The following is a 26,467-nucleotide window of genomic DNA, read 5'->3' as shown; positions in this document are numbered from 1 at the left end:
TCACAGAATACTACGTTACCTAGAATACTGAAGACGAAGGTAGCTATTTTGAGCGGCTTTCTACCGGCCAAATTCACTTGCAAAAGTCAAATAATGAGTTAATAATTTTTTCACTGTCTTTTTTCAAATAAAAAATTGTTTACCACTTTGCTAGATAATAGTACATTTACCTCGAGGAATCGAAAACTCACCACAATACAAAAAATCCAGTCAAATATCGGCTGTATTCTGGACTGTTTTTTCGACGCATATTTTCCTTTTGCTTACACAATCCATACAACAGTATTCATTATCCATTTATTCAAATGTATACAAGTGGATGACCATAGGTCAACGCGTACATTTGCATAGGACACAACTGCGTACCGTGGCTAACGTAAGAGATTTCCATTGCGCATTATTCGCTAATATTCTCGTAACCCGAATGTAATGTTTGAGCAATGTTAAAAAGTCGTGGGGCTGAATTTTTCACAGCTTCATTAGCAAGTCGACAAGTTCCCTTAAGTCGATTAAATAACGAAATAAGATAATAGCAATTAACAACGTACAGCTAAAAATATACCAAATTTACGCATGTGTCTCGTCTACGCGTTTTGGTCGATCCCAGAGTTTTTTTTTCGTAGTTCGCGCAGACATTCGAATATATAAAACTAGAAATTGTTTAAGAATTGTTTTTTTTTATTTTCTTACTATTTTATGTAAAATTTGACTACAGAAAGAGCAACGCCGTGAGTATAGCAAAAATATTGTATTTTACCTACGTATCAAATATTATAAATGTTTATTACAGAAATGACATTTTAGGCGGAGTAAAACGAACAGCTCTGATAGCAGAAGTGCAGTCACGTAAAATCCATAGAAGCGTGATCATGTCCAAGAATGAATAATGCTTGTTACACTTCAACGAAATTGTGCCCATCAAAAACGATAAGTCGAAATGAGCATGTTTCGTCGGCGAATACACACATACTATACTATTATTACTTGTATTATCCATGGAATGCGGGTTAGCATTCGATTTTAATTGATTGCTAAAATGATAAAGGTCGATAGTTGTCCATCGTGACAGCTTACTTGTGATTTAACTGAAGAGGCCGCAATAATTTTTGCTGTTGGCTGAAGGAATGCATATTGGCATGTATCGGCGGCACTTACGTAAATAACACGAATGTTCACAAAAATGGGTAATTAGGAAACTATAGTATATTTCATAAACATACAGAGAACATGTAAGTACTACAATACTATAAGCCAGATTTAATTTTTGACTGAAAATACAGTATACAATTTAAATATACCAATTCTAAGTACACGGTTTGTGATGTAGGATGCAGTACTTATGAACTGAATGATTATTATTTTTGCAGTAAAGTAGGAATAGCTTTTTACTCGTAGACAAACTTGTCATCGTCACTGCGGTTTTTCATTTAAATGCAATCGAATGTATTCGGTTTCGCCATTTTAACATATATTAACATAACATAAGCCAATAATTAGATGCTTTGTAGCATTTGCTACGCTCCATGATACGATGGCAGGCGTAAGTATGGCCAAGTTCTCTTACACAGTATGTGTTTATTCACATTGCCAATGGGTGACCGCGTTCTGTGGCTTCATCCACACTTGAACATGAACTTTTGCGGTACATTGACGGCTGGCCGCCGACGCCTTCACCTTACAGCGCTGCCGGTCGAACACGCCCTTCAGAGGACAGCCGGAAGGACCAACCCGAAGTTTAAGTGTGTAAAGCGTTCCAGCGACAAGCTAAAAGTCATCAAACGAAAATATCTGTGTTAGAAATTTTGAAGTAGAAACTTCGGGATAGCACAATAACAAGGAAGACCATACATGTACATGCACTATTAAGTTCCAGTAATGGTATGACCCTGTGTCAATCATGCCCATCTTCTATTGAAAATTAACTGTTACTGGCCCATCTTTAACCGTTTTTTGTTTGCGGCTATCTTTGTCAGCTATCTCAAGGGGAAACGGGTCCGCAACTTCCCTAACTTTATTTGCATATTAGACGCCCGAAAAGCCAAATCACTTTACACCGTAAACAAACGTTTTCTAGAAAGAAACACCATGTTCGATTCCACGTTAAACATGTGTAATATCAAGATTTTCTCTTCTGTAAATCTAATTTCTTCCTTCTTACGTAACTACCTAAAATCCAGGCAACATTATATTAGGATGTCAATCGCTTATTTAAAATAGCTTATTTTCTCCTTGGACTTACGTTAAAAAATATAAGGACATTACAATATATGATGATTCGTATACTTTAATATGAAACTAATTTGAAACGGTACTGTTTTTCGTCAAATCAAACCTACAAAAAAGGAACCTAATAAAACGATCGTTAGAGCTGTTTTCAGGACGGTCCGGGCATAAACCTACAGATAAACTCCTGCTTACTTAAACGTATTATAGGATTTCTCACTCAAAAAAAATTGCCTCGGTGCACGTATATATGATCTAAAAGAACTGGCCTGAAAAAGAAATTGAGAAAATATGATCAACACTCGAACCACGGATGAAGGGGTCAACCATTTCGGGCGTTAAATGCCAACGTTATCGCTCATCACTTCCAGTCACTTAATGGAAAAAGCATTCGGCGCTCTTAATGATAGTGAACCTTAACGGGTATTACACGATGTACGCAGAAGTTTGCAGGACCTTGCCTTTCTGCAGCACCACTGAAGCATCTAAACTACTTAAAGAACCTTCACCCTCAGCAACAGGAAGATGCGTATAGCATAGACACAAGTAGTTTAAATAGATTGTTTAATTGTATTGCGCCATGATCGGAACTCCAGAACCAGGGAATGAAAAGCAGTCTTAGGCACATGTTAACATTGTTGACGTCGTTGGATATTTACCTAAATTCCCATCCTAACTACTTTTTACTCGTATTTTTCTCCCATGATTTTACTTTCTATCAATAATAAATAGTTTATTATCGAAGTGCTATTTATAAAAATATATTGATAAAATAGAACTTTAGTAATTTGTATCATTTCTAAATTTGCTTTACTCCCTTATAATGTAATTAAAATTAGCCAAATATCAGCCAAGATATATATTTACTGGCCTCCAAATCGTCGTACATCATATCTTATAAAATTGATATTCAGTGCAAGTAGAGTGGCACACGAGTGATGCGAGAATAATATAACGTGACAATAAAGTACTGGTACCTAGAGCTAATGTCGATATCCGAATTTTACAATAGGCTTAATTTCGCTCATTTTAGAGCACAAGTCTAAGCAGCTATTCCCTATATGCGAAAAATTAGCTTAGACATGTTGTCTTTATTTTCCACATCCTTCAACTTTAGTGACTAACCCAAAACGACCTTAGATGGGATGGATGCTAGATATAAATACGTTTAAGAGATTTTTGCTGCTTACTGGAAAATCATTTTCAATTACTTGCTTTCTATGTGATCCATCGCCATTAGAATTCTTTGGCGGAGCCACTGGAATGGAACCACTTAGAATTGGGTTCGCATACATGCGGTTTGACTAATTAATTAATAAAGCTAATTAATAAATAAATTAATAAATCTGCAGTTAAATAAAGGTGCCATAAAAAGAAAACATTTCACATCCCATTTAGTGCCCAAGGAAAAAAGCTGCCTGCCGAACGCCCAGATTGGTGAATAACTGCTTTTCTTATTGAGGGCGAATGACCCTGGTCTACGGGTCACTTGGTGTGAAACGAAACATCCCAAGTCTAGTATGTTCTGGAGTTAGATGAAAGGATCTTAAGGTGTTTTAGGTCACTTCTTTACCTTATTGGTTAAAATGACGGACACCCATTTTGTATCGTAGTGCTAACAGCGTCTTTGTAAAAGCAAGAAAAAACGTTTATCTAATATCCTATCGATACCGATCTTCATCAATATAGTCGGATAACGTGACCCCTCCATAACATCGAGATATGAACAAGAAAGAACACTGCTATGATTCCAGTACGAATTTGCACTGCTATTGACGATAGCGCATGCCATACTTGAGGTATCTATTCCTACTGAGATCTCCGTTCGACTCACACTGGAAGCCTAGCTCATATTGGCACCTGCAAGGATTCATCACAGCAATATGACAAATGCAGCACGGATTCACTACGTTGGAAGTAAAGCTTAATTTAATTAAAATGAGTGCAAGTTTTTCAATCAGACCTTTTTCGTGCACCGCTTAATTGATTCATGCGCCACATAGATAGGCAGGTCGGATACATACATCGGCGATTAAAGTCTTAGACATACATACTGAAAGTATCCTAATTCATAACAAATTTTAGTATCAACTCAGTCATGTTACCCTTACTCCTCGATAACATAAATAAACAATTATATTTAGCCTGTATGTTTTTAGGTCCTCTAGCTTGCATATTCAGATATAATTGTTATTAGTTACTCTGAAACTAATCGGGGTAATTGTCGAGTATGAAGCGGATTCGGATATTTTGCATAAGCCTGAAACCAGGTACACCTTGTACACGAACTGGCTGCTTCCTCTTACATATCTGTGTTTTATGGGTCACAATCGTTAACTTATTTCCTCTATTAAGCTTCCTTGTAGTAGAGACCTGTTGGTAGATATCTATCAACGAAATATTCGTATGTTTGTACGTTCGTCATCGAGATTATCCTGTATATCGATATCAGCCATTTTTTATAATACGATTATGACTATATACCTTGTTTTTGAGTTGCATCGCTCTGCTGAAGTGTACGTGACAATGCAAACGACATAGCTGAAAACGTCTGATACTGATCAAATGGGCACCGGTATCGGATCACCAAAGCTAACCTATATTAACGTGAACACTGTCGTACAATAACAATAACAACCGATATCAAACAGTTGCTTTAATCGCTTTAAGAATACCTCACAGTTGCTTTGTAACAGTCAATGTACCCGACAAGTTCTCTTATCGATGAGTCAAGTGCTTCAATTAAGGCCAAAAAAATACTATTTTTATAATTAATTTCACTGTCAGTTTCCACATCTTTTCAACACATCGCAGTAGCACCACTATTGTGGGCGTCTACATTTAAGCCGTTTCTCTCCAGAAACAAATTATTCTGAAAAAAAGAAATTTTTTTCCAAGCGGGTTACTAAAATCTTGCGCAGTTTTATATCAACTTTAATTACCTGATTTTCAGCAGAGATGATACTTTCCAAAGCGTCAAAATAGCCATCCTCCAGAGTATCTCCAGGATGATTCTCTACAGCGTAATGAGCCACTTCATTGATGAGAGCATTCTCAACGGCAACCTCCTCAGGTGCCCCATGCAACTTGCGGGTTTCAGCCAGCACAAGCAACGCCGCAGCGATCACTAACCATAACATATGCATTCTGCGCTTGAGCTGCCCCAAATAAATGGTAAAACAAACAAAAATGGACATTAACAATAGAACAGGCGACGGATCTCTCAGCAATAATAATAGTAGTCGCTTTTAGCGCTTTGTTTTCGTTATTTGCAAACCGACGCAATACTACTACGCCAATTCACACAGGCGACGTCTGGACTCAGCATGCACGAACCTATGATTTATTCGCTATTTTCAGTCAGTCGCATCATCTTCATTGATTGCCTATCCACTGAATGTTGATAATTATAATGACGGTGATAATGATAATGGCGGTTGGTGAAAGAAGTGCTCCGAAAAAAACATGGCGCGAATAGACAACGCTTTTAAAGGAAATAAATGGCGAAGTAAAACTGTACGATTCACAGTTTGCTCCCTAAAAAGTTGACGTGTTGCAATTGGTTAGATTTTATTTTGTTTATAATAAGATTATGTTAATTTCGACATTAGGTGTGGTGTGTTTTTCAGGTTAATGAATTGTGAGGAAAACGTAATAACAATGAGGAAAAAACCGTTTGGAGCGTGACATAATATAATATAAAGAACAGCACCTCTTTTCTTTTGGAGACAATAATAATAACATTGAGAAAAATGTAGACGAAGTACATTTTTCCCAGGTTCTAAATGCCAGTTATAGACAGCAATATCAGCTCATACATACAGTACGATTGTGTAGTCTGCGCCTTTATAAATCTCTCAGAGAAGACCAACAAGGCCGCCTTGGCAGAATTGAAAGGTGATTCCAAAGAGTACTTTGGAAAACTTTACCTATCTCTTAGACACGTAGATATTTACGTTTTTCAATCGCTAAACCGAAATTCGGATCAGTTGTGGGAGTAGGTGCGTTTTATTATACAATCAGTGTAGACCTGCTATTATCTAAATTACAACGTTGTTAATTCGTCCCATTTTATTGTAAAACTTTTTTATCACGCTAAAACAGATAGCTCAGTGATATTCATAACGCCATCGTTCTGTAATAAATTAAAAAATATTATTATTATTATTACTCATATTGAATTTAGAGATTACTAAACACCAAGCGATCAGTCAGATACTGCTGAGATGCCTATGCTACGGGCTTGCAGACGTACTACATATGCTTTTACGCAACATATATTGAAATTGATATAAAGTTCGACCCCGCGACAATTCGGCTTTTCTGCTGTTTGTTGACAATAGATTATACATTTCTCAAATTGGGTGAACCACGTGTGATTACTTCATAGCGCAATTTCTTTTATCTATCGTTGTAGTTCACTTTCTATCGGGGTTCCTTACATTGGACATGTCAGCGACCTAATGTAACCTGTTTAGGCTAGTCAAATTACTGTTGTACTGCCATGTACATACGCTACACTGAGCCTCTAGACTACTAGCGAAATTTGCTGCCTGAGTCCTAACACCTTGAATATCGGTATCTGTCATAATTTACCATTAAAATATCAAGTCGCCTTAGTTGTTGATTTTGCCTCTCTAATCATTTATAAGTGAGTTACACTATACTTAAGGCAAATTGTTCTGAATATGCTATTTTTAACTTATGATTTCCTGTTACATTAGGTTATCACCGCTGTCACGGATTGAGACTAAAAATTATTATTGATAGAAACTATTATCACATCTAAACTATCACTGCTGAACATTATTGTCATTAAAGTTGACGTTCGACCATATTATTGCACACCCATACGTAAACTGTCGACTTTTTGAGTAGATTAAGTTTTGAAAATTTAGATTATCGTGTGGCAGACTACAATAACGACTTTTTTGGTTTTTTTGGTTAAGTTTAAATTTTGCCGCCGCAACCCAATCGCCGGCTAACGCAGGCCGAGTAAAACAAATATGGCTGCACGCACGGCGCTGAAAAGAAAGTCGCATCCGAAAACGAATACCATCGTTCTAAACTTATGGAAATGGTTGTATGTCTGAAGTTTTGAAAGTGTTTCTGAACTCCGGTTCGAGGTGAGGCCAGCTGCTACTATCGTTTACCATAAGCCTTAGTCGTAATTCACACCCATAGCTATTAGCATTGATTCAATGTGGTTGATTATTCGAGTTTCAATGTTTGGGTGCTTTATGGGGTGAAGTAAGCTACAATAGCATTTTAAACGATTTTAAGCTAGGATAAATAAAATATTTTTTACAGTCAAAAATAATGCGAAGAACTCTAGAACGAACTTTCATAAGTAATTGCTTCGACTGAATTAGTTAGTAGAGAGGGAAATTGTACGTCTTTTTAGAAAAATGCTTGTTCGATTTTTATGCTATTAAGATAACAACTAACTACGCACCTGGTATAGATTTACATTTACTTTTGACAAATGTAAATTTATATATATATATATATAGCGAATTCTACAAATTTAACGGGTGGTTTTAAGTGAATTTAAAGTTCGATTTTTTTTATTTACCTTCTGCGTAAGAATTAGAAAAAACTGATTAATCAGACCAATTTTGATGAATTATTTTGTGGGTAACCCGTTGCTTTTGACAACCAAGTTTATTCGGAACGAGTATCATGCTGAACTTCTACGTGTGTTAGAAAAGCAGAACTAAAAATACTTAGCTTCTTCCCTTTGGTAGCGAAGGAATTCCTTTTAAGAAAAGGCTTTAATTATTGTATTTCATTATAATTGACCTGTCCGCTTGGCAAAAGGTTGTTCATACTTGCTTCACAGATGTTTAGGATGTCAATGCATTTAGAAATATTATAGAATTGAATTTAGATCGAGAACAACAATCAAACCAAGCTTTATTTCCAGAAGTTTGCTGCGCTTAGTTAGAAATTTCGTTTTTAAAGTTTTTTTTTTTCTTTCATTTTGTCTGTGTTGAGCCATCCCACCTATCATATGGGTCAAGTGCACTCGATTCAAAACAAATCATTTAACAAGTGACTTTTTTCATATAGAAGTTGTTTCTTTCTTCGTTTGAAGAAACAACTAGCTATAGCTAGTTTTGTAATATAGTACGGTGTAGCATCAGAAGTTTTTACAACACTTAGGAAGTGTCGAGTGCGAAATATTAAATGACCTGCAACAAGGCGTATTCGAAAATCGAATGGCTTTCAGAGGAATGGCATTCAATTTGAAACGACGGCTTTTCCTATTCACTCATTGGATGTCGTCAATGTTTTTCGATTTGTTGTTTTTTTTCTAGATGAGCAGCAGCGATGGCGCGGGCAGCGGGAGTAGTAGTAGCTGTTCAGACGATGAATCGTTTGTGGGATTGGCGGTCGCGAGGTCCCGCCGTGGAAATGCCGGTGCTAAAATGGCGAAGCTTCTCAACGCTGAAGAGGAGGACGAATTCTACAAGACCAGCTATGGAGGATTTAATGTTTGTATCATTTAATTTGCTTCACGTTTTCATGTTTATTAACGATGGCCATACGCAAGAAGCTTATGCGCTTATATGATATCAAAGTTTGCCTTTGTTAATGACGTTTTGATATTGACTCCGCGACTATATTCATATATTGACCCATTCAGCATCGTAATGAATTTCTAGTTGACAGAATCTAAATAGTTGATCAATGTTGTTAAATGATGTATTTTTACTGAGAGCATCGGACAAACCTATCGTTCTAGGATCCTTCGTTTTAATTTTATTCAGAGTGGAATGGAGTTAAGTCACAATTTCATGAAAAGAAGAATGAGAAGGAAAACGGGGGCCAGTTCTACAAAATACTTGATATCTTGATTATGAATCATATATGAGGCCACATATTCATCTTACACCATAGTCGTGCTAATTTCTCCATTTAAATATTTTATTTCTTTAATTATGTTATTGGAATGGATTTGATTATCTGTTTTCGTTCTCAATAGGAAGAGGAGAACGATCAAGATTTCGGCTCTGATGATGCGTCCGGTTCAGAGGACGAAGTGGATTCCGATTTTGATATAGACGAGAACGATGACGTACTTAGCGAACATGAAGACGAGGATGGCAGGCCAGGCCGAAAAAGGAAGACCGCTACCATTACGAAGTCGTACAAAGATCCAAAGGGTAAGTGCATCTGGATTAACTCCATGCATAACCAGTTTTTGCGCAAATCAGCAGCGAATCGTACTTGAAAACTGATGACAGCTTATGATGATAGCTTTTAATTAATTTCGCCAGATATCGTACCCTATTGCATCTAAATAATAAGAGATTTGGCGTTGTCCTATATCACACAAAGTAACACGTATAATTTCCATTAAATAGATCTCCTTTTGGTGATCAACATAATAGCTTATAGTTACTCTATTGTTGTTATTATTTCAATATTAGTAAGTCTCGCATTCGGTTAATGGTATTTTAATTCTGTTGTGGGATCTTGGTTGCAGCGAGAAAATCGACACCACGGACTCCTAGGCCCAAAAGGCCTTGCCTTGAGAGAGACAGTGGAGGTGACACATTTGACGTATCTGGTGCCTCCCTTGAACGAAAGTCGAAACGAAAATCAACACAAGCGAAGAGTGAGGCTGTTGAGGCACGTCGACGGGCTGAAGCAGCTGAAGCTAGACGACGAAGGCATTATAAGGTTCGACGCGAAGATGAGCCTGAAATGACTCAAGAAGAACTTCTGGAGGAGGCAAAGCAGACTGAAATTGAGAATCTGAAATCTCTAGAAAGGTGAGCAAATCGTGTCACGACTTTTTTGTTGTCTGTGTCAACAAAGCAATAGAGACATTTCTACAAGACTACGAGTCATATATTTATCTTATTGGATAAACATTCGATATCTTTGTAACTAGTCCCGTTGTAGCACAGCATTATTACGATTCGGCTGAGCAATATTTGCTTGTTAATTAGTTGAAGAACTTTGCTTTTTTGACGAGAATCCAATAAAATCTATAAAAAGGTGTGCTGCATGTTGTTAATCATGGTTGTACCTTTCAGATACCAGCAACTGGAGCAAGAAAAGAAGTCGGTGCGAACGAAGCAACCAATGAAAGGTCCTATGATTCGATTCCACTCGCTATCGATGCCATTGCTCGAAGAGGTAGACGCACCAGCCGGCGATCCTGTCCCGTCTATTGATGGAAAGGGTGAACTTCGTGTTGCCACTGTCGGCCGCTGTATGCGGAACCTCGTTACATTCCCTGATGAAGCCACACTCAAAAAGCTTTTCCCGCAGACCAAGCCGAAACCTGCCACCAAAAACTTCTGCCCGATCTCTCGTCAGCCGGCTCGCTATTTCGATCCAGTCACGCATATTGCATATGCTAATTTACAGGGCTATAGGGTACTACGTGAAGCATACTACAACCAGCTTGAAAGTAAGGGTGATATGCGTCAACCAGAGGTAGCTGCCTGGATCGAGTGGCGTCGAAGAACGAAAGCCGCTAGCCAACAGCAGGCCGCAGCCTTACGACAGGTACGAGGTCTTGCCTCGGCTATACTCAGTATTCGCACGAGTAGTGAGCGGCATTATTGATATATATATACTCATTGTATCAATATATATATTCGTATACAGGCTTGAAACATGTATAATCGATAAATTGATTAGTTATTCCAACAAGTTGACATGTATCCTTCATTTTTGCTCGTTTTTTTTCATTATTTGTTTATTTTGTGTTTCCGTAATCTAGAAACAAGCTGCCGCGGCTCAAGCAGCTGCACTGGCTGCGGCCCAACAACAGAACGCCTTACAGGCGGCTCAGCAGCTGGGTGTACCTAAAGGTACTGTGGCCAGTTTCGCCACGGTCAAAACTGTCGCTCAAACAACCGCTGCTGCAGGCCACATTAAACCATCAGCTGCTTCGCTCAAAACCTCGGCTGGTACCGTCAAACCCGCAGCTGCAGCATTAGCGGCAGCTGGAACTCTTAAACCTGGTACCCTCAGTGGCTTCATGACCCGGCCGACGGGATCTGGCAGTGCTGTGCGACCCACCGCAATTGCGGTGAAACCTTCGGCGCTTGCCGGCACCACAGGCCCAAAGCCGCTCGCAGCTGCAGGTTCAAGTCTTCGTCCAGCGATTACAACGATCCGACCCGTGGTTGCCACTGTGAAGCCAACAGCGGCAGCGGGTCCCGGCGTCGTTCAGCAGATACAACAAGTGAGAAACGTAATAACCCCCGTTTTTTTTCATTTATCTTTTCCTTGGTCATTAGTACTCAACCTATTATCTATGTTTCGCCTACAGCATGTGTAGAATGCCTTAAACGTCTTGTGTAGCCAAAAATTAAGACTGACAGTTAGCGATAAAGGGTATATGAGCGTCTGTCATCTGTGCTTCCTTTTTTTTCTTAACTGCACGGCAACTTTCAAATTATACAGCAGCTATTATGCTTACAATAGCACCCTTGTGTCCTTAAAATTCTATGCCTTCGTAACCTGTTGATGTGACGATGTGATATTTTAGCTAATTTCGCTCAAATTCACTCCCCGTTTCAATGGAAAGCCTACATAGCATATACAAAATTATGAGTTAATATCGGGGATTAAGGTTTGGCTCACATGAAGTAGATAGCGGGATCTGCTAAAGAAAGATAGGGAAAATATACGCTCAACTTAAAATCATTTAACAGTTTAGCTATTGCACTAAACGCCCGGATAGTTCTTTACATATGTCCCTAAGCAGAGATACATCGTAATGTTGCATTTGGTTCAAGTTCACGCATGTTCTCGATAGTATATAGCAATAATACGCCTTGCACCAGTTGGTGGGTGCAGCGGGGTCTGGAGTAGATCGTCGAGTGCTCGTGTTTCTTTTTATTTTCTTGTTCGCTCGCCCGCTGCGATTCACTTACGAATGATTTTACTAATACGCAGCTTGGGGGTCAACAGTTGGTCCAGCAGCAACTGCAGAAGCCGATTGCGACCGTCCAGCCAGTTCAGCAACACCATATTGTTCAACAACAGATTCAGCATCATCAAGTACATCAGATTCAACACCAGCAACACACAGTGCACCAAGTGCAGCAGCAGCAGCTGCAGCAACAGCAGCTTCAACACCAACGGCTGCAGGCCGCGGTTCAGCCACCAGCCACTCAACACCAATAAAAAAAGCTGTACACCTTGAATTGCCTGGAAGGATACTTTTTCATAGACACGACAAGCAGCAATAGCAGTTGAAACGTTTCAGTTGCGCGAAGCTGCAGGTCGATACTTAAATAAGCAATGACGTGAAATGCAGTACGGCCCCGACGCAAAGAAACTCGGGGAAAGAATAAGCTGGGTCTGGACGTAAAAACTGTTTATGTAGTTATTGAGAAATTCGCAAATTCTAAGTCTTGCTTTGTTGAGGAGCATCTGGTTAATGAAATACGATAATGTAAGTATTTACCGTATTGCAACATCCTATCCCATACTGTGAGAATCTTACGTACAACATTAGTGAATATTTCTACTGTTATACTTTAGCCTGTATTCCGATTTGTTTAGGTAATAACCAGCGACTGGTGTATGTGATGGTAAATAAAGCGCACTAATTCTACATGTAAATGTGAAAAGCGCATTTCCCGATTTTAGATAGCCTTGAGTACTTCGATTGCCTATCTAAATACCAGCTTTATACATTATTATTGTATTTGTTGACAAAATATTGCAGCAATTATATTTATTATATAGTTTTATGCTCATCGCATATCGGACGGAATAAGCAGGACAACGTACAACGGAAGGGGTGGAATTCTTTTATTATCACAATGAATACGTAGATTTCTGTGTATAACCAGAAATTCTTTATTGATTGGTATACTAGTATTCATAATGATATTAATTATAGCGTATATAATTAAATGTTGACCGCAGTTGCATTCATTACTTTATTTGTTCGTCTGTGTGATTTATATAAACATATCGATCTTCAGTAGAAATCATATTTTACTTTACAGTTAACCTAAACGGCAGCAGCAGAACAGGTGTCAGACATAAACAAATGATCGAACGCTCTCCTATGATTGACGGATGTTTATGGTAATGCCATCGTCTTATTTTCCAATGGCTCGTCGCATTCGGTCTTATACTCCTTGTGTTAAGGCAGCACTATAATTTGCATTACTGCAAATAACTCCGAAGCAACAACGAGTCCATATTTACAGAGCGTTGCCATTTTTAGGAGGTTTCGTGTCAAGACACCGATCGGCCGTCATTATTACCATTAGATTATGGTATGTTTTCCTATTAGATGAAGCGAGCCGCATCACGGTTCCCTATTTTAGCTGATCCTCGTTGTTCATAAGCCACTACTATAATAAGTTGGTTGTTAATTATGAGTTGTCTTGGATGAGTAAAACAGGTCATCGCGCAATTATTGCATATTCTTGGATAACTGCGAATTGCTGGAGGACGACAGACATCGGCGTATCTTCCTTTAGGTGGTGGAAGAAATTGCTTGCATCCCACCGCCGTCATACACGTGAATAATATGTTGAACTGCTTAGTCTTTCTTTGAACTTGTTTATGCTAATGCTATGTGCGTGTTTGAATATTTCTTTGAGCGTGTGCGTGCGCGCGTGTGTGTGTATGTTTATGTATGATGGAACGTGTGTCGTACGCAGGTAAAAGTAGTGCTTATAATACGCTTTTTCCACCTGCAAGATCAAAATTGTAATCGAGCCGTCCAATTGGGTTGTGGTTCCGTTTAGCTGCAAAAGCCAATTAATTCAAAGCTGATCGATTGGATAGTGGCGCTCAACAAGTCTTGACGTTTTACATCAATTAATAATGATTATTGATGCTTGCTTTACTGAATAATTGATTGATTAGCGTTGTATCCTCTAGTCTATGCGTAAATGAGCCAGTTCCGGATGGGCAAGGTCCTTAGGGCTAAGCAATGTATAGCGTACATGGGAAGGGCTTGTTGATCGGTAGGTGTTGTTTGAACTCCCAGTAGTCGTGGGAACTTTCGAGGCGTCGTCCATCGCTTCCTCGTCAGGTGTCCTCAGAACGGTATTGGCCTTAATCCACCTGAAATGTCCAGACGAAAATCAAAGAACATAAACAAGTATACGGACATAGATGCAATGCATACGTAATTCATATGATATCAGCTAGAGTCGCGATTTTGAGATTGAATCTAAATATTTCGTTTTGTTTGTCTTGGTGCTTTGTTTGTTGCCAAGTCGTCTTCTTCTTCATGTTGTCTTTTTCCTTGTCTACCTTCACTCATTCTGCCTTTTTTGATTCTTGATTTTCCATCAAGGAGGCTGTTGTCTACGAACGAGGCAATGTCCTATTTCTGTGATTCGATGGTTGTGGGGCTTACGTTTTGCTGCCCGGCCGCAGACGGTCGAACGACTGCTCTCCGACACTGGCGAGAGGCTGCCTCTGACTGGCGGGGTTATGGAAGTTTATTATTGTTCTTGTTGTAGATGTTGAATGTTCTTGTTGTAGTTATTGTTGGGGTGTGAGATTGTTGTTAGCCTGAGATTAAAAGCAGGTTCGGTTAGGGCAGGAGGACTGAAATGGATGAAAGGCGTTCTTTCTTTCATGCGTGGGAATCAGCAGCAGCAGCAACGTTTTGTTGTACTCTCGAGTTCTTTCTCTTTCTATCTTATTCTGACAGTCTGTTAGCAGTCAGGGAGTCTCGGAGTGTTCTCCTGCCTCGAACTAGAAGCTTCATTCATAGCTGCGCTAGGCTGGCTCTAGGCTAATAGTAGAAGACGTTTTGCTGCGAGCTGTGGGTGGATGCTGTTTGCGGTTTAGCATAGTCTGGTAGCGTCAACAGCAACATCAGCAGTAGCCGCAGCGGCTGTACTAGTGGAAGTTACGGTAGAAGAAGCCTAAAACCAGCTGCTTTAGACAATTGGGCCAGTAGGCTCTCTGTTTTCTTTGCCCGCTGCCGAAATGGCCTCGTATGCCCTTTCTGTAGCAGGTTGCTGTTCGGTCTGGCGTACAGCGTATTTTAGTCTAGCGAACACTGAATGTAGCCAACACTGAGAGCCTGCCGCTCAGCGACTCACACGCTAGTCGAACGGCGGGACAACGAGGACGCGTACCTGTGGATGAGCAGGAACGCCACGATGAGGACAAAGATGAACGCGCCTAGGGCAGCGAACACCACCGCCAACTGAGGGAGGTCTGGGGTCAACATCAGCAACAGCGGAAGATGAAGGTAAGGCACGTAACGAAACGCACAGGAATGAAAAAAAGAACAAGAAATGCACGTTGCTATCAATTAGTGGTTATTTAGAACGACGCAAAAACCGAAGCAAAAATTGCCATGTAACTTCCTGTTGCATCTTTTGACCATCTTTGAATTGTAGTTTACCTCTAGTATGCTATGAAATATTATTAGCAGTGTAATTTGTAAATTTAACATGGCATTATAGATGAAACATGCAAAAGTGGCTACTTCCCTTGCAGCAATAAGGAGGAATATGAAAGAAGAAGCTATATGGGATAACTAAGCAATCAAGGATTCGAAACTGTGGGCCGTCAACTAGCTACGGTAAATAAAAAACACCATTCAACGACACTTTCACGTACCGGGATCTCCCCAAGGCTGGTCGTTGGGGACATGACCTCCAACCCAATCTATTGTTCCCACTTGTAAAAGTTTCAGGTTTCCCTTTTTGTCCATTTCGTGGATAATGGGTACATGTGGAGCCATGTGGGCGGTATTCGTTGTGTGCATGGGTCGCTGAAGATTTCCGTAAGTCCCTGTATGTACGAGGTCCGTTAACTCGTGGCCATGAGATTCTTCCCGTTCACTTAGAACAAAAACGACTTTTGCGCGTCCTCCGTCGTACGATACCACCTGCAGTTCGATTTGGGGCCGGCCCTGGGAAAGATGCATCTTTGAACAACGCGAGTGCCTCTGTGTTAGCTATTGGTGGCGGACCGGCATATTTGGAAACACGACTTCGAGTCTGTCCGGTCGACATCGCCACATGGCTATGCATGCAAAACTACGAAAATGTATGTCAGTTATGTTCCCGGACCTAAAAAAACAAAGGTTGTTAGCACTATAGGTTACTAACAGGCCTCACCGTGTATTTACTTAATACAACTAATTAATTAAACAGGTGCATGCTGAAAATACGTGCCATTCTTCCCTGCCTAGGCGAAATCTTAGTGTTAGTTTTGATTAAGCAAATTTCGATTCATAGGCTCACTTGTTAGGATCAGTGGAAATAGTTCTCTTTCGTTCCAGTACTCAAGATACCTCTATGGAATACTGTACTATATTAAATCAGTAACACCTTTAACTCATTGGCTAAAATATGCTACATCAAACCATATTTTTAATGCAATACTCCTTAAAAGAGTATAGTCAAAAAGAAATTTTCAAACTAGCCTGAAGTTTTAATTAAGAGACGAACCCTTTAAAGGTGACACAATAATAAGTCAACATGAGAACGGATACAACAGAAACTAAAAATAAACCGAAGCTTATACTGTGCAGGGCCATTTGTCGATTACCAAGTGATGTACAGCCGATACAGAATGACAACATTTTTAGTACTAGCATCTAAAATTATTTGTGAGAGGCAATAACATATTGTATCAATAATTTGTGAGTAAAGAAGCATATTGAATGCGACATCTTTAGTAAAAACAATGAGTGTACAACGAAAATAATTATAGGGATGGGAAGGATATAAGGCTCTGGTCTAATAGACTTTTTTGCATTGAATAGTTTGGCAAAAACGTGTAGTCGAATTTCAGCCGACTATACCATTTATTCTGAGTATTTGAAGTTATGCCATAATGCAACTAAGAAAACCTGTTTAGCCAGTCCCCTTTAAATAAAATGTGCGGGAACAGAGTTCACTGTCAACCAGTAGCATTTTATATTCTGCCCATACGTTCTACCTGTGGCATGCTCATTCGATAACGTAATAAAATATGGGCCCAATAAATGACAAAGGGTTACATACCTCTTCGGTGCTGCCAGAATTGAAGGAAGATTTGTTGAGTAGCCTTTCGAGCATAACCTTTGGCGGTTCACGTGTATATAGGGGTGCTCCAGGATGAGCGGACAGCAGTACACGACTCTCCTGAACGACCGAGCCGTAGAGGAATACTGAATCGTACACCTGTGGACATATGTCGCATTTACCAGGACAGCAGTGCCTTTGGACCACTGTTTATTACACTGGCAGCATTAGTAGTAGAAATAGCAAAAAAGCAGTACCTGTATGAGTTTTGTATAGTTGGTTTCTGAAAGAAACTCGACTCTTTGTTTTATTTGATCCCTGATGACTTTTCCTTGAAGCATCGGTTTTGTACGGATGTTGAGAAGATTCCGGGAATAAGGAACATAGCTGGAAAAAGTGTACATTAATTTTTTTTTACGAACAGAGCTAAAATCATATCATAATTTGTAGTAACTGAATAATCATGAGAATAAATGTTGACTGTCGCTCCGTTCATATTCTCCTTTAGAATATAGTTACTTTTTTTGTCTGCTAATATGCCTATAAATGTTGTATCGAATTTGATTAAATGTTTTTGAGTATTTTTGTATTTACTCTCAGACTCCCGTCGTTGTTCAGGTACTTACTCGGAGAAATGTTTTGTAGGCAGCTGGACGTTGATGAAAAACATTCGGCCGGTGTCCGTATAGCCAAGATCCTCCGATGCCTTAAGTAGACTCCGTAGACTTTGCTCTGTCAAACAGGTTACCACAACTGGAACAATAGCAAATGCCAAACAAAGCCAATGTTTTAGAGTTTCGTAGTGAATTGTTCACAAATGAGAGCTCTTGTTGCTGTCAATTTGTGACAGATCTTTGGTTCACTCAGGACTAGCTAAGTAGGTAACGTGTTTGGCTAATGTTAGGAACGCGTGATGGTTTAAATCTGTAAAATTGTGGTAAAATTGTTTCGTAGTGGAAATCAGTCGCCCGTTATAATGTAAAACGTTCGCTCCGAACGTAAAGCTCAAAATATTTAGTGTCATAAGGTACCATGGCCTAAATGCTTTTGGTAGGTGCATTGAAAAATTGTCCTGTTATTATTAGTATTATTATTACTACTACTGCTATAAAGCCTGCACGAAAGTTATAAGGCGCGAACACCCGCTTATCCGTTTGGATATCAGCTTTACGATAATTTTTTAATGAACACCATAAATACGTTTCTAGTTAACAAAGTATATAAGATTATATTACTCATATACTTATTATTTCATTAGTAAAACATTCTTCTGCTGAAAAACTGATAGTATGAGTTCCGATATATCGTCCTGAAGTGAAGTCCCTGCATTCCCTGAAGTTCCTAGAATGTATTTAATCCTACAATACTGCTAACCCTATAAGTAGTACTGGAAATTATTGCGGGCATCAGAATATACGCGAATGAGCGTACCAGCGCGCTGTACACGGGGAGTTCAAAACTGAATCTGATAAAAAGCCTAACATTGTAAGGCAATTAGCTAACACTAATAGAAGATAAAGAAGTAATTTCGAGCTCACGTCCCCTCTCAAAAATTTGTTCTTAGCTACTGGGTTACAGAGCGATGTCTCCATGTACATTGTTTTATCTCGGTAACTTGCCCTTTTCAGTTATGTCAAGGCATGAACATTTAGATAGAATATAAAAATAATTTCGAAGAATTTTCTGCACACTCCACACTCACTTTTGGCGTATTGAGCGGTTTTCAGCAACACCTCTTTATAGTCTGGCGGTTTTAATTTTTCCTCATAAATGTCATGCGCCACCGAGCTGTTCGATTTCATTAAAATGTTATAAATCTCTGTTACCGCCGTCGGACACTCGGGATCCACTGCAAAAATAGATTAACGTTAGTACTTACATGAACTGTGGTTCGACCTATATTTTGATTTTTGTATATAAAAAATAAATAAAAAAAATCCAATTAGTGAAATGAAATTAAGTCTACATCCCCTCAAAGCGGATGATATATATGGTCCTTTTTCTATTGTTGACCGATCCGAGGCATTTTACGACCTTACTGGTTCACTCCATCACTAGACTAAGTGTAGTTAATTCTGATCTTATGTAATTAGACGGCTCAATTTTTCAGAGTTGTTTGGTCAGGGAGCAGAGAAAAGGAGTAGGTCTATCTGAAACTCAACCGCAGCAGAACAAAAAGCGAAATACCTTGTTGCTTTTACGTGTAAATTTCACACGGAATTCTTGAATAAGATGCAAGAAAAACTGGCAGCATCCCTAATTAAGGAACTTTTATGTAGACGTCGACATGGGTGTAAATTAAGCTGGATAATAATAAAAGTATACCCGAATATAGGCTATAGCCTATCATCGGTATAACGTATGCTGTTTATATATGAATTCGACATTTCAACAACACAGGCAGAATCGTGAGTCGCCTCAGCCACAAGCACTGATTCAAGCCGCAGCCTACACAAACGAATAGTTGCGGTTTGTTTCTCTTCTTTTCGGTGGGTGAATAGAGCCATGACCGTAGAAGAACGCCATGCGTGGGGCAATGCGACTACCCCCATTGTGTTATGCCACTCTCAGCGTTAGAACATCCGTATCTGTCAAAATAAAAAGGTGTTCAAGTTTCGCTGAATAACCAGATAGTATAGTAGTTTTGGTAACGAAGTCTTCTCTACATACGTTTGTTTCCTGATCTGCCGCGGGGGCCAATACGCCGTTGGTTCTCGTCGTCGCGCACGATACTTCGTTGTGAATAAGGAAGCTCGCTATCGGTGCGACTAACTCACTACGAGAACAAATAAATGTTGATAACTATTTTTATGAATAAAGAAAGGTAATCCATGTGTATGTCAATATTACTTTATACACTTGCTCATAAGATGAGTACGTTGTCGTTGGATATGTAACACGGTACGATATATTTCAACATAAATGTAACGAACAACAGTAGCTAGCATTGTCAATGCACCGTGCAGACATTTAGTATTTACCAACATATCGATATCCCAAAGGACGACGATGCAACGAGCTGGCAGACGGTACCGAATCAAGGTGGAGGTAACATGCCCTAAAAATGATTGGAATACCATCTATTGCTAATCAATAGCATGGCGTTTTTGAGCACCACGTCCTTTAGAAACGACTTGTCGTTCAGATAGCTATTTTTTTCATTCATATTTTTTTTTCATTGCACGATTATGTTGCCAAATAAGAAGAAATTATGTTTAAATGTTGGGGATTATACACCGTTCATAGGAGACGGGCAAAATATAGATTTAAATTCACAGTTAGAGCAAGATTCAATCGAGCCAGAGACCGGTAAACAAAGCGACTATAAAACTGTATCTTATCTATATCGTAATTATGGTATAAATGCACCTTTGCGCTCATCTTTTCTTAAAAGGACAAGTGCATTTTTTTTACAACTAAATAAACGTCAAGCGGCGAAGAGGTGGCTTGAACAAGCCAGAAACGTAACAAGACGATGAATTGTAATTTCGAGCTACTACAGATTGAAGGATCGGAACTTACTGCTGCTATCCGTATATGTTGGTAATATTATAGAAATATCTATGTGAAGGGCTCAATATGCATGTCCAAGCCGTGTGAGTAAATCAAGTATGACACGTTAGGCATATTCCTGTTAAAACTGCTTAACGTGGAAAACAACACATTTAGATTAAAATGTGATTAGGGAAAGACAATGTTTTGGCTAATACGGTTTTGTATGCTGGGATTCACACTGTGTTTAGACCAAAGAGTTAAATACAATGTCAATTCTTTCAAGAAAAGCGCTTAACACATGTACAGTACAACTCCCAGCGACAAAGCGCAGCGTTTAATAGATGAGAAGTTTTTAAAACACTAGGATAGGCCGTTGGCCGGTTCTGTTGCCATTTAATAAGTTCACACAAAAATCTCTCTGATTCTTAACCTGATGTCGTAACTAAATGGAGACCACGTTTGTTGAGTCTTGTATTGCTGCTTTGGTTGGGAACGGGCTTATTCAAGTGCCACCGAAGATTCGGCTGTAAGCAAGATTAGACTACCATAATATACGATACTGTGGATCGAATGATGCCAAGATATGGAAGGACTCCTAACGGAAAAAAATCGATTTTCCTCTAGGCCTACTATTCAGGCACAAACGGCCAAAGTGGCCTATCTATACAACATCTATCAAGAAGTATATGAAACTTTGTTCGAAGCTCATATTATGATTCAGTTGAAGTCAGGACTGTAAAGTCGTTAAAAGACATTTCAGACAAGCGTCTACGTTTCATTTTCATTTCGTATTTTCATTAGGTACTCAAACGTGATCTAGGCCCTGTTTCTCATGCATGTCAGTACATTTCAGATTATGTGCTTCTAGGCTGAGGGGTAGACCAGCAAAGCATCGTCATCCGTTAAGTCACTGAATCGAATTGCAATGCTGACAGAGCTCATGGCTGACGAGCTTACAACTATGTCGAAAGACTGTGCTAATAAATCTGATACGATAGCAACTAAACGTATTTAACGCAGAAACGCTGGCTAGGATTAACGGCTAGGTTATATTCATGTTCTTATACGTATTGAAAGAATAATGAAAAGGGAAAAATTACTCACAGCATGGCCGTAACTCAAACAATATTCAGCTGCTGTTCCTCTTAGGGTAACGGCTCCCATCTTGTATTTCATTTCATAAGAACTCATTGAAAATCAGAATCAATCCTGATTATCTAACAATCACCCGAGAGCACGATTCAGAGTAAATAGATTTCACAGCCTCTTTTGGTTGCTTGGCAAGCACCGGGCCAGGCTTGGCTAAAGCTACTATTTTTTATAAGGAGAAGTCTCTAAAAAATTCGACGTAACCTAAGAAACAAATGGTGAATCGACATGTGTAGAGCAATCTTTTACAATTCCAACACCCGTTTCCACAAAGACTAAGCCCGGACCATGATCCATCTTTGTTTATAAACTACGTAATGTAGCTTGCGTCGCCTTAGGGGCTGTCAGGGGTTCGAGACAGTGGCTGCGATGACAATCCTAATCGTAGTTATAGCAGTACCGTTGATCTGTCGGGCAATAACAGCGGCCGACTGCTTCTGTGCCTGTCTAGGCAACAGAGGCGTACGTACCTTCCTATTATATATTGCATAGGAAGGGACTGCCATAAACTTGTTAGGACCGAATGTGTTCAGAAGGGCTAAACTTATAAACTATAACGGTTGCAGATTATTAAATGTATGACCAATGCTCGACCTCAGAGCTTTGGCTAAAACTATTAAAGCTTACTATGGTTCTAACGAGGTCAATAGTGTAAAAGCCTTGTTAGCTATTTTGCTAACCATTAAGGCTATTGTATTCCATGTTTGAAGGTTGTCAGTGAGGATATAACAGAAAACAGAAACGTTTGATTGCACTTTAAATTTAAGTAGAATATAGTCAAATGTCGTAATCGAGTAAAATAAAAATAGATATTCCGAGTTACGTCCGCAACTGCATCAGACGGTTAACCACCAGCATAAATCAACCATGCCTATGCCGAGATTAGCATATATTTAGCGTCCGTATGTACACAGCTTCGCCATGCGGAGGACGCTACGTAAAATGGAAATGGAAAAAAAGAAAGATTATACCAACTGTTCGAAGGGACAATTCAGTCGATCGAGTATATATTTACATAGAGCGAAATTTGGATATTACCCTTCTAAACACATACCTCAGAATACTTGATCGAACGAGTCATGCAATCGATGTAGAGGTTTTTCGAAGAGTTTGTTTACTGTACATAGTTGCGGACCCCTACTGTACATAAATGCTAAGACCGTGCTCCCATAAAAAATGCACTGCGTTTGATCGGTTCCATTGTAGGACAGGCTATACAATTAGAAATTTTTTTGATTTATCATTTTGAGTTGTTGTCACTTTGACAACTGAACCATCTTAGAGTCAAGGCAGTTGTGGTCCGAACAACATATATATGGGCATTTTGTGGAAGCCAAGACATGATTACCATCACGAAAGTGACTAGTACGGCGCTTATTGTGGCAGAGAGGAAAGATCTTATGACACCTTAGTGACATAGTAATAATTAAATAACAAAAGTGCTAATCAGTTTGACATAGGGATACTAGACAAGCAATATGAAGCTAAAGCTGTCCTTTACAGGTCCTACGTGTACAAACCATAAATAGCATGCCAATCAGTCGTCTCAGCTGAAGTTCTTATTCTAGAAACACGAAGTATCACTACACGCATGCTTGCGGTGTCGTAGATCATCGTTTGTTTCTCTGAGAAACGCTGACAGTTCATAGGGATGAATTACCGTTAATGTAATGGCATGATGATCGAGTAAGTTTCATCGGCGAATGCTCGGTTGAGTACCCTAATAATATTGAATTTTAGTGAAAAAAATATCGAATTATTGGAGGAGGTGCACTCATTATGAAAGCGTTATTATACATACTTCAAAAACAGACCAGCGCTGGTTAGGCTAAAACAGATACGTGGATTTGTCATCTTTGATCCTTCTTCTTTAATTCACTCCTGTCCATTTACAGAACTAAAGCTTCTATATAGAAATAAACTGGTGAGGCAATGTTGTCAATGTGAATAATACCAAATGGAACTCTTTTCGTCTGCAACAACGTTTTTAAAGGCTGCGGGACCTGTAAGATCCAAAGTAGTGGCCGGGATGTATATAGGTTTAGGTAATCATAATAAAAACGATTTTAATTTTGGTCTGGGAGCAAGATAAATATACGAACTGTACGAATCCCATAACTTAAGAAGACATATTTTGGGCTCTCACGGTGCTAACAGTAAAGGGATGTGCGAAGTTCCGTTCCAGAAATTTGTGACTGAGTTATTGAGCAAATCAGCAAACCTTGTAGTTTGCACAAAACTATAATTTCGAAGGTACAATAAAGGAGTAACGCGGTGAGCATGTAGCCATAGCAAGTGCCTTTTTCTTTACTGGTCTGCGATTTTGTCCTGCGTGAAGTCCTCAAAAAAGTCTGGGTCGCTTGTTATTGGCTGATTAACAATACGTTTTGCTACCTGCTAATCGCGCAGTTACTCGAGTAGAAGGCTGACCTCTGATACTGTTGCGTATGTTGCATCGGCAATCGAAATGCCGCTGGAACAAAATGCTTCAAACAAAGTGTTACTGTTTTCGTCCATTATTACTACCATGTTGATAATACTGCGTCAGTATTTGCCATCTCTAAGCTGTTAATGCTATATTTATTGCTATCAACTGAATAGAAGTACACAGCCTTTAAGTACGCCTATTACAACAATTACCGACTTACCTGTACTCGTAAGAAATGCAGCCCGATTCCATTTAAAATGATCAAAAAGTTCCTGCAGCATAATTCCGTACACCCCGTACTCAGCGGTAAGCTGTATAAGGGTTCTTTTGCGTTCAGTTCTTTGTAAAGGGATGGGTGATACAACTGGTACCTCCCATTCTGAAGCGAAATCCGTTACCCGGTAGGCAACCTCACGACAGCGAGGCTCGAGTACAAGGACGTCGATGTCGGCCTGTTCTCGTTGTCTGATCAGTCGAGTGAGGGCTTTCCGGTAATCGCACTCCGAGTCCACCACAGTTACCTGAACTTGTTGATTAGTCAAATTGAACCTGTCCAATGCCATCTGAGCAGCCGTGTGATATTTATCGTGCAGTTCACTAGCCACTATCGTTACCATCAGAGGGTGCGAGGCCGCCTTTAACAATGTGCCCAGTTCTTCCCCTTGTCCCGGAAGATATGGCGCCTTAGGGTGCTGAGCTGCTACCGCTAGCAATGCAGCACCGCTATCGTCACTAAAGACATCAACTGGTATCAATATTAGCCAGCTGCAAAAGCAGATAATGCTAAACATGAACGTCTCGAAAAGACTATTTCGAGCACCGCCAGGTGCCCTCCGGGCTCGACAGTTCGTTGCAAGACGCATGTTCGCCGGGCCCGCAATCGTCTCCACCTGCTTCGGGCCCTCGGCGCTATTTTTGCATTGGCCGTGGCACTTCGTACTTGCGTCGAAACATCAGCGCAGTGGGCTAATTTCCACGGCGCTCGCTGCTCCACCTTTTTTTGCGCCGTCTTTGTTCGTCCGTATTTGTAGTTCACTTACCTGTGATGGTCTTGACGGTTGGTGCGACGCAACGTACGTGTCGCCAAAAAAGATGACAAAATGTGTTGTATTCTCTGTTTTTGACACGAAATCCTCTGTCGGTTTTACAAACAAGGGGTTCGACAGGCAGCGAACAAGATGTCAACGCAAGAACTGCCTTTAATTACCTTCCAATTTACCTCTTAACTTGGTTTACGTCAGTAGCGATTACGAATCCTAAGCGTACAACTTCGTCATGCTTCGCTTGTAGCAGCTTGAGCTGCTTTGGATTTCAGCCAGAAGATCATGACTGTAGACTTGATCAGCGGTGGCTATCATACAGTAGGCACCGTGGGTGAGCTTATGCCTCTGTGCTGCCCAGCGGGATAGTTTAGGCCAGCAGAGACGTTTCGAGCCCTCAGGACCTTGGGGGCTTGAGTCGGCTAGTCTAAGTTAGTCGCTCGTCAACGTTATGTTAGCTGTTGGCTGTTTCCGCGGCGGTCGATCGGGGCGAGAGGACTCTCAAAGAAGGTTGCCCGGCTGTACCCCGATTCAACCTTACGCCGCTGGCGCGTCCCGTCTTTGGCCAAACCTATTGTGGCTACACAACACGGAGCTGACTAACGCTGAGTTGAAACGTATCGAAGCTCACGGAAGTTACAAATTAAAGCTGACGACACAGGTACGCTATGCTATGGCCGACACGGTGGAGACGTGTAGTCGAGGGTACGCTGTCGCACCACAACAACACATTCAAGAGAGCAGTCGAGAGTAGGGGCAACTGTGCCCACGCACTGAATTCAGCACCGGCAAACCTTGCAGCTCCTGGTGGCTGCTTTCTGTTTATTGCCCTGTCTAGTATTGATGCCTAAGCTGAACAGACTGACAGGTCTTGATCACGAGAGCAAGTTCCCTTTTCAGTGTCGTCCTGACTCCGATAGGGAGTAGGATTTAAACTCTGGACAGTATGGCTGGCGCTCTTGTACAGCCTGAAGTAATAAGAACACTCGGAAGTGGAGCTGCCTAAAGTGCGTAAAACCACGCGGTACATGGAAAGAGAATCGTTGTACCTGTTACTTAATTAGCAGGCATTTAGCCCGCAGCATTCATCTATAAGGATACCTTCCTACTCGTGTGCTTTTTACCACAGAATAAAGTACACGTGTATAGTT

At 40.1% G+C, this 26,467-nt stretch overlaps 3 protein-coding genes across 10 annotated transcripts; 1 reads left to right on the top strand and 2 right to left on the bottom strand.

Annotated features, from left to right (window-relative positions):
- Window positions 1-657: 657 nt before the first annotated feature.
- LOC111251844 (salivary cystatin-L2-like) lies at window positions 658-5,719 on the bottom strand. Of its 2 annotated transcripts, XM_022808888.2 has the most exons (3): window positions 5,560-5,719; window positions 5,166-5,381; window positions 658-1,764 (listed from the first exon to the last, which is right to left on the bottom strand). In XM_022808888.2, the coding sequence occupies exons 2-3, from the start codon at window positions 5,367-5,369 to the stop codon at window positions 1,576-1,578; spliced, it is 393 nt and encodes a 130-aa protein (XP_022664623.1). In that variant the 5' UTR covers window positions 5,370-5,381; window positions 5,560-5,719; the 3' UTR covers window positions 658-1,575. The 2 variants fall into 2 exon arrangements, with proteins under 2 accessions (XP_022664623.1, XP_022664622.1); XM_022808887.2 differs by having other exon boundaries at window positions 5,166-5,633.
- A 1,489-nt stretch (window positions 5,720-7,208) lies between these two features.
- LOC111251895 (vacuolar protein sorting-associated protein 72 homolog) lies at window positions 7,209-12,822 on the top strand. 4 transcript variants are annotated; one of them, XM_022808998.2, is made up of 7 exons: window positions 7,209-7,349; window positions 8,544-8,720; window positions 9,212-9,392; window positions 9,716-10,004; window positions 10,272-10,749; window positions 10,967-11,434; window positions 12,166-12,822. In XM_022808998.2, exons 2-7 carry the CDS (start codon window positions 8,544-8,546, stop codon window positions 12,379-12,381), a joined length of 1,809 nt encoding a protein of 602 aa, XP_022664733.1. In that variant the 5' UTR covers window positions 7,209-7,349; the 3' UTR covers window positions 12,382-12,822. The 4 variants fall into 4 exon arrangements, with proteins under 4 accessions (XP_022664733.1, XP_022664731.1, XP_022664732.1 ...); XM_022808996.2 differs by having other exon boundaries at window positions 12,151-12,822; XM_022808997.2 differs by having other exon boundaries at window positions 10,967-11,443.
- A 216-nt stretch (window positions 12,823-13,038) lies between these two features.
- On the bottom strand, window positions 13,039-26,042 carry LOC111251952 (uncharacterized). 4 transcript variants are annotated; one of them, XM_022809135.2, is made up of 8 exons: window positions 24,497-26,041; window positions 18,907-19,053; window positions 17,831-17,957; window positions 17,462-17,591; window positions 17,205-17,363; window positions 15,811-16,105; window positions 15,321-15,402; window positions 13,039-14,289 (listed from the first exon to the last, which is right to left on the bottom strand). In XM_022809135.2, the coding sequence occupies exons 1-8, from the start codon at window positions 25,137-25,139 to the stop codon at window positions 14,100-14,102; spliced, it is 1,773 nt and encodes a 590-aa protein (XP_022664870.1). In that variant the 5' UTR covers window positions 25,140-26,041; the 3' UTR covers window positions 13,039-14,099. The 4 variants fall into 4 exon arrangements, 3 of the variants coding, with proteins under 3 accessions (XP_022664870.1, XP_022664869.1, XP_022664871.1); XM_022809134.2 differs by having other exon boundaries at window positions 15,811-16,120; window positions 24,497-26,038; XR_002674042.2 differs by having other exon boundaries at window positions 14,151-14,289; window positions 14,588-15,402; window positions 15,811-16,120; window positions 24,497-26,042.
- Window positions 26,043-26,467: the final 425 nt, after the last annotated feature.

This window comes from Varroa destructor, unplaced genomic scaffold, assembly GCF_002443255.2.
Source record: "Varroa destructor unplaced genomic scaffold, Vdes_3.0 BEIS01000005.1, whole genome shotgun sequence".
Lineage (NCBI taxonomy): Eukaryota > Metazoa > Arthropoda > Arachnida > Mesostigmata > Varroidae > Varroa > Varroa destructor.
Note: the sequence above shows the minus strand (reverse complement) of the source record. Positions and strands in the feature narration are given on the sequence as shown.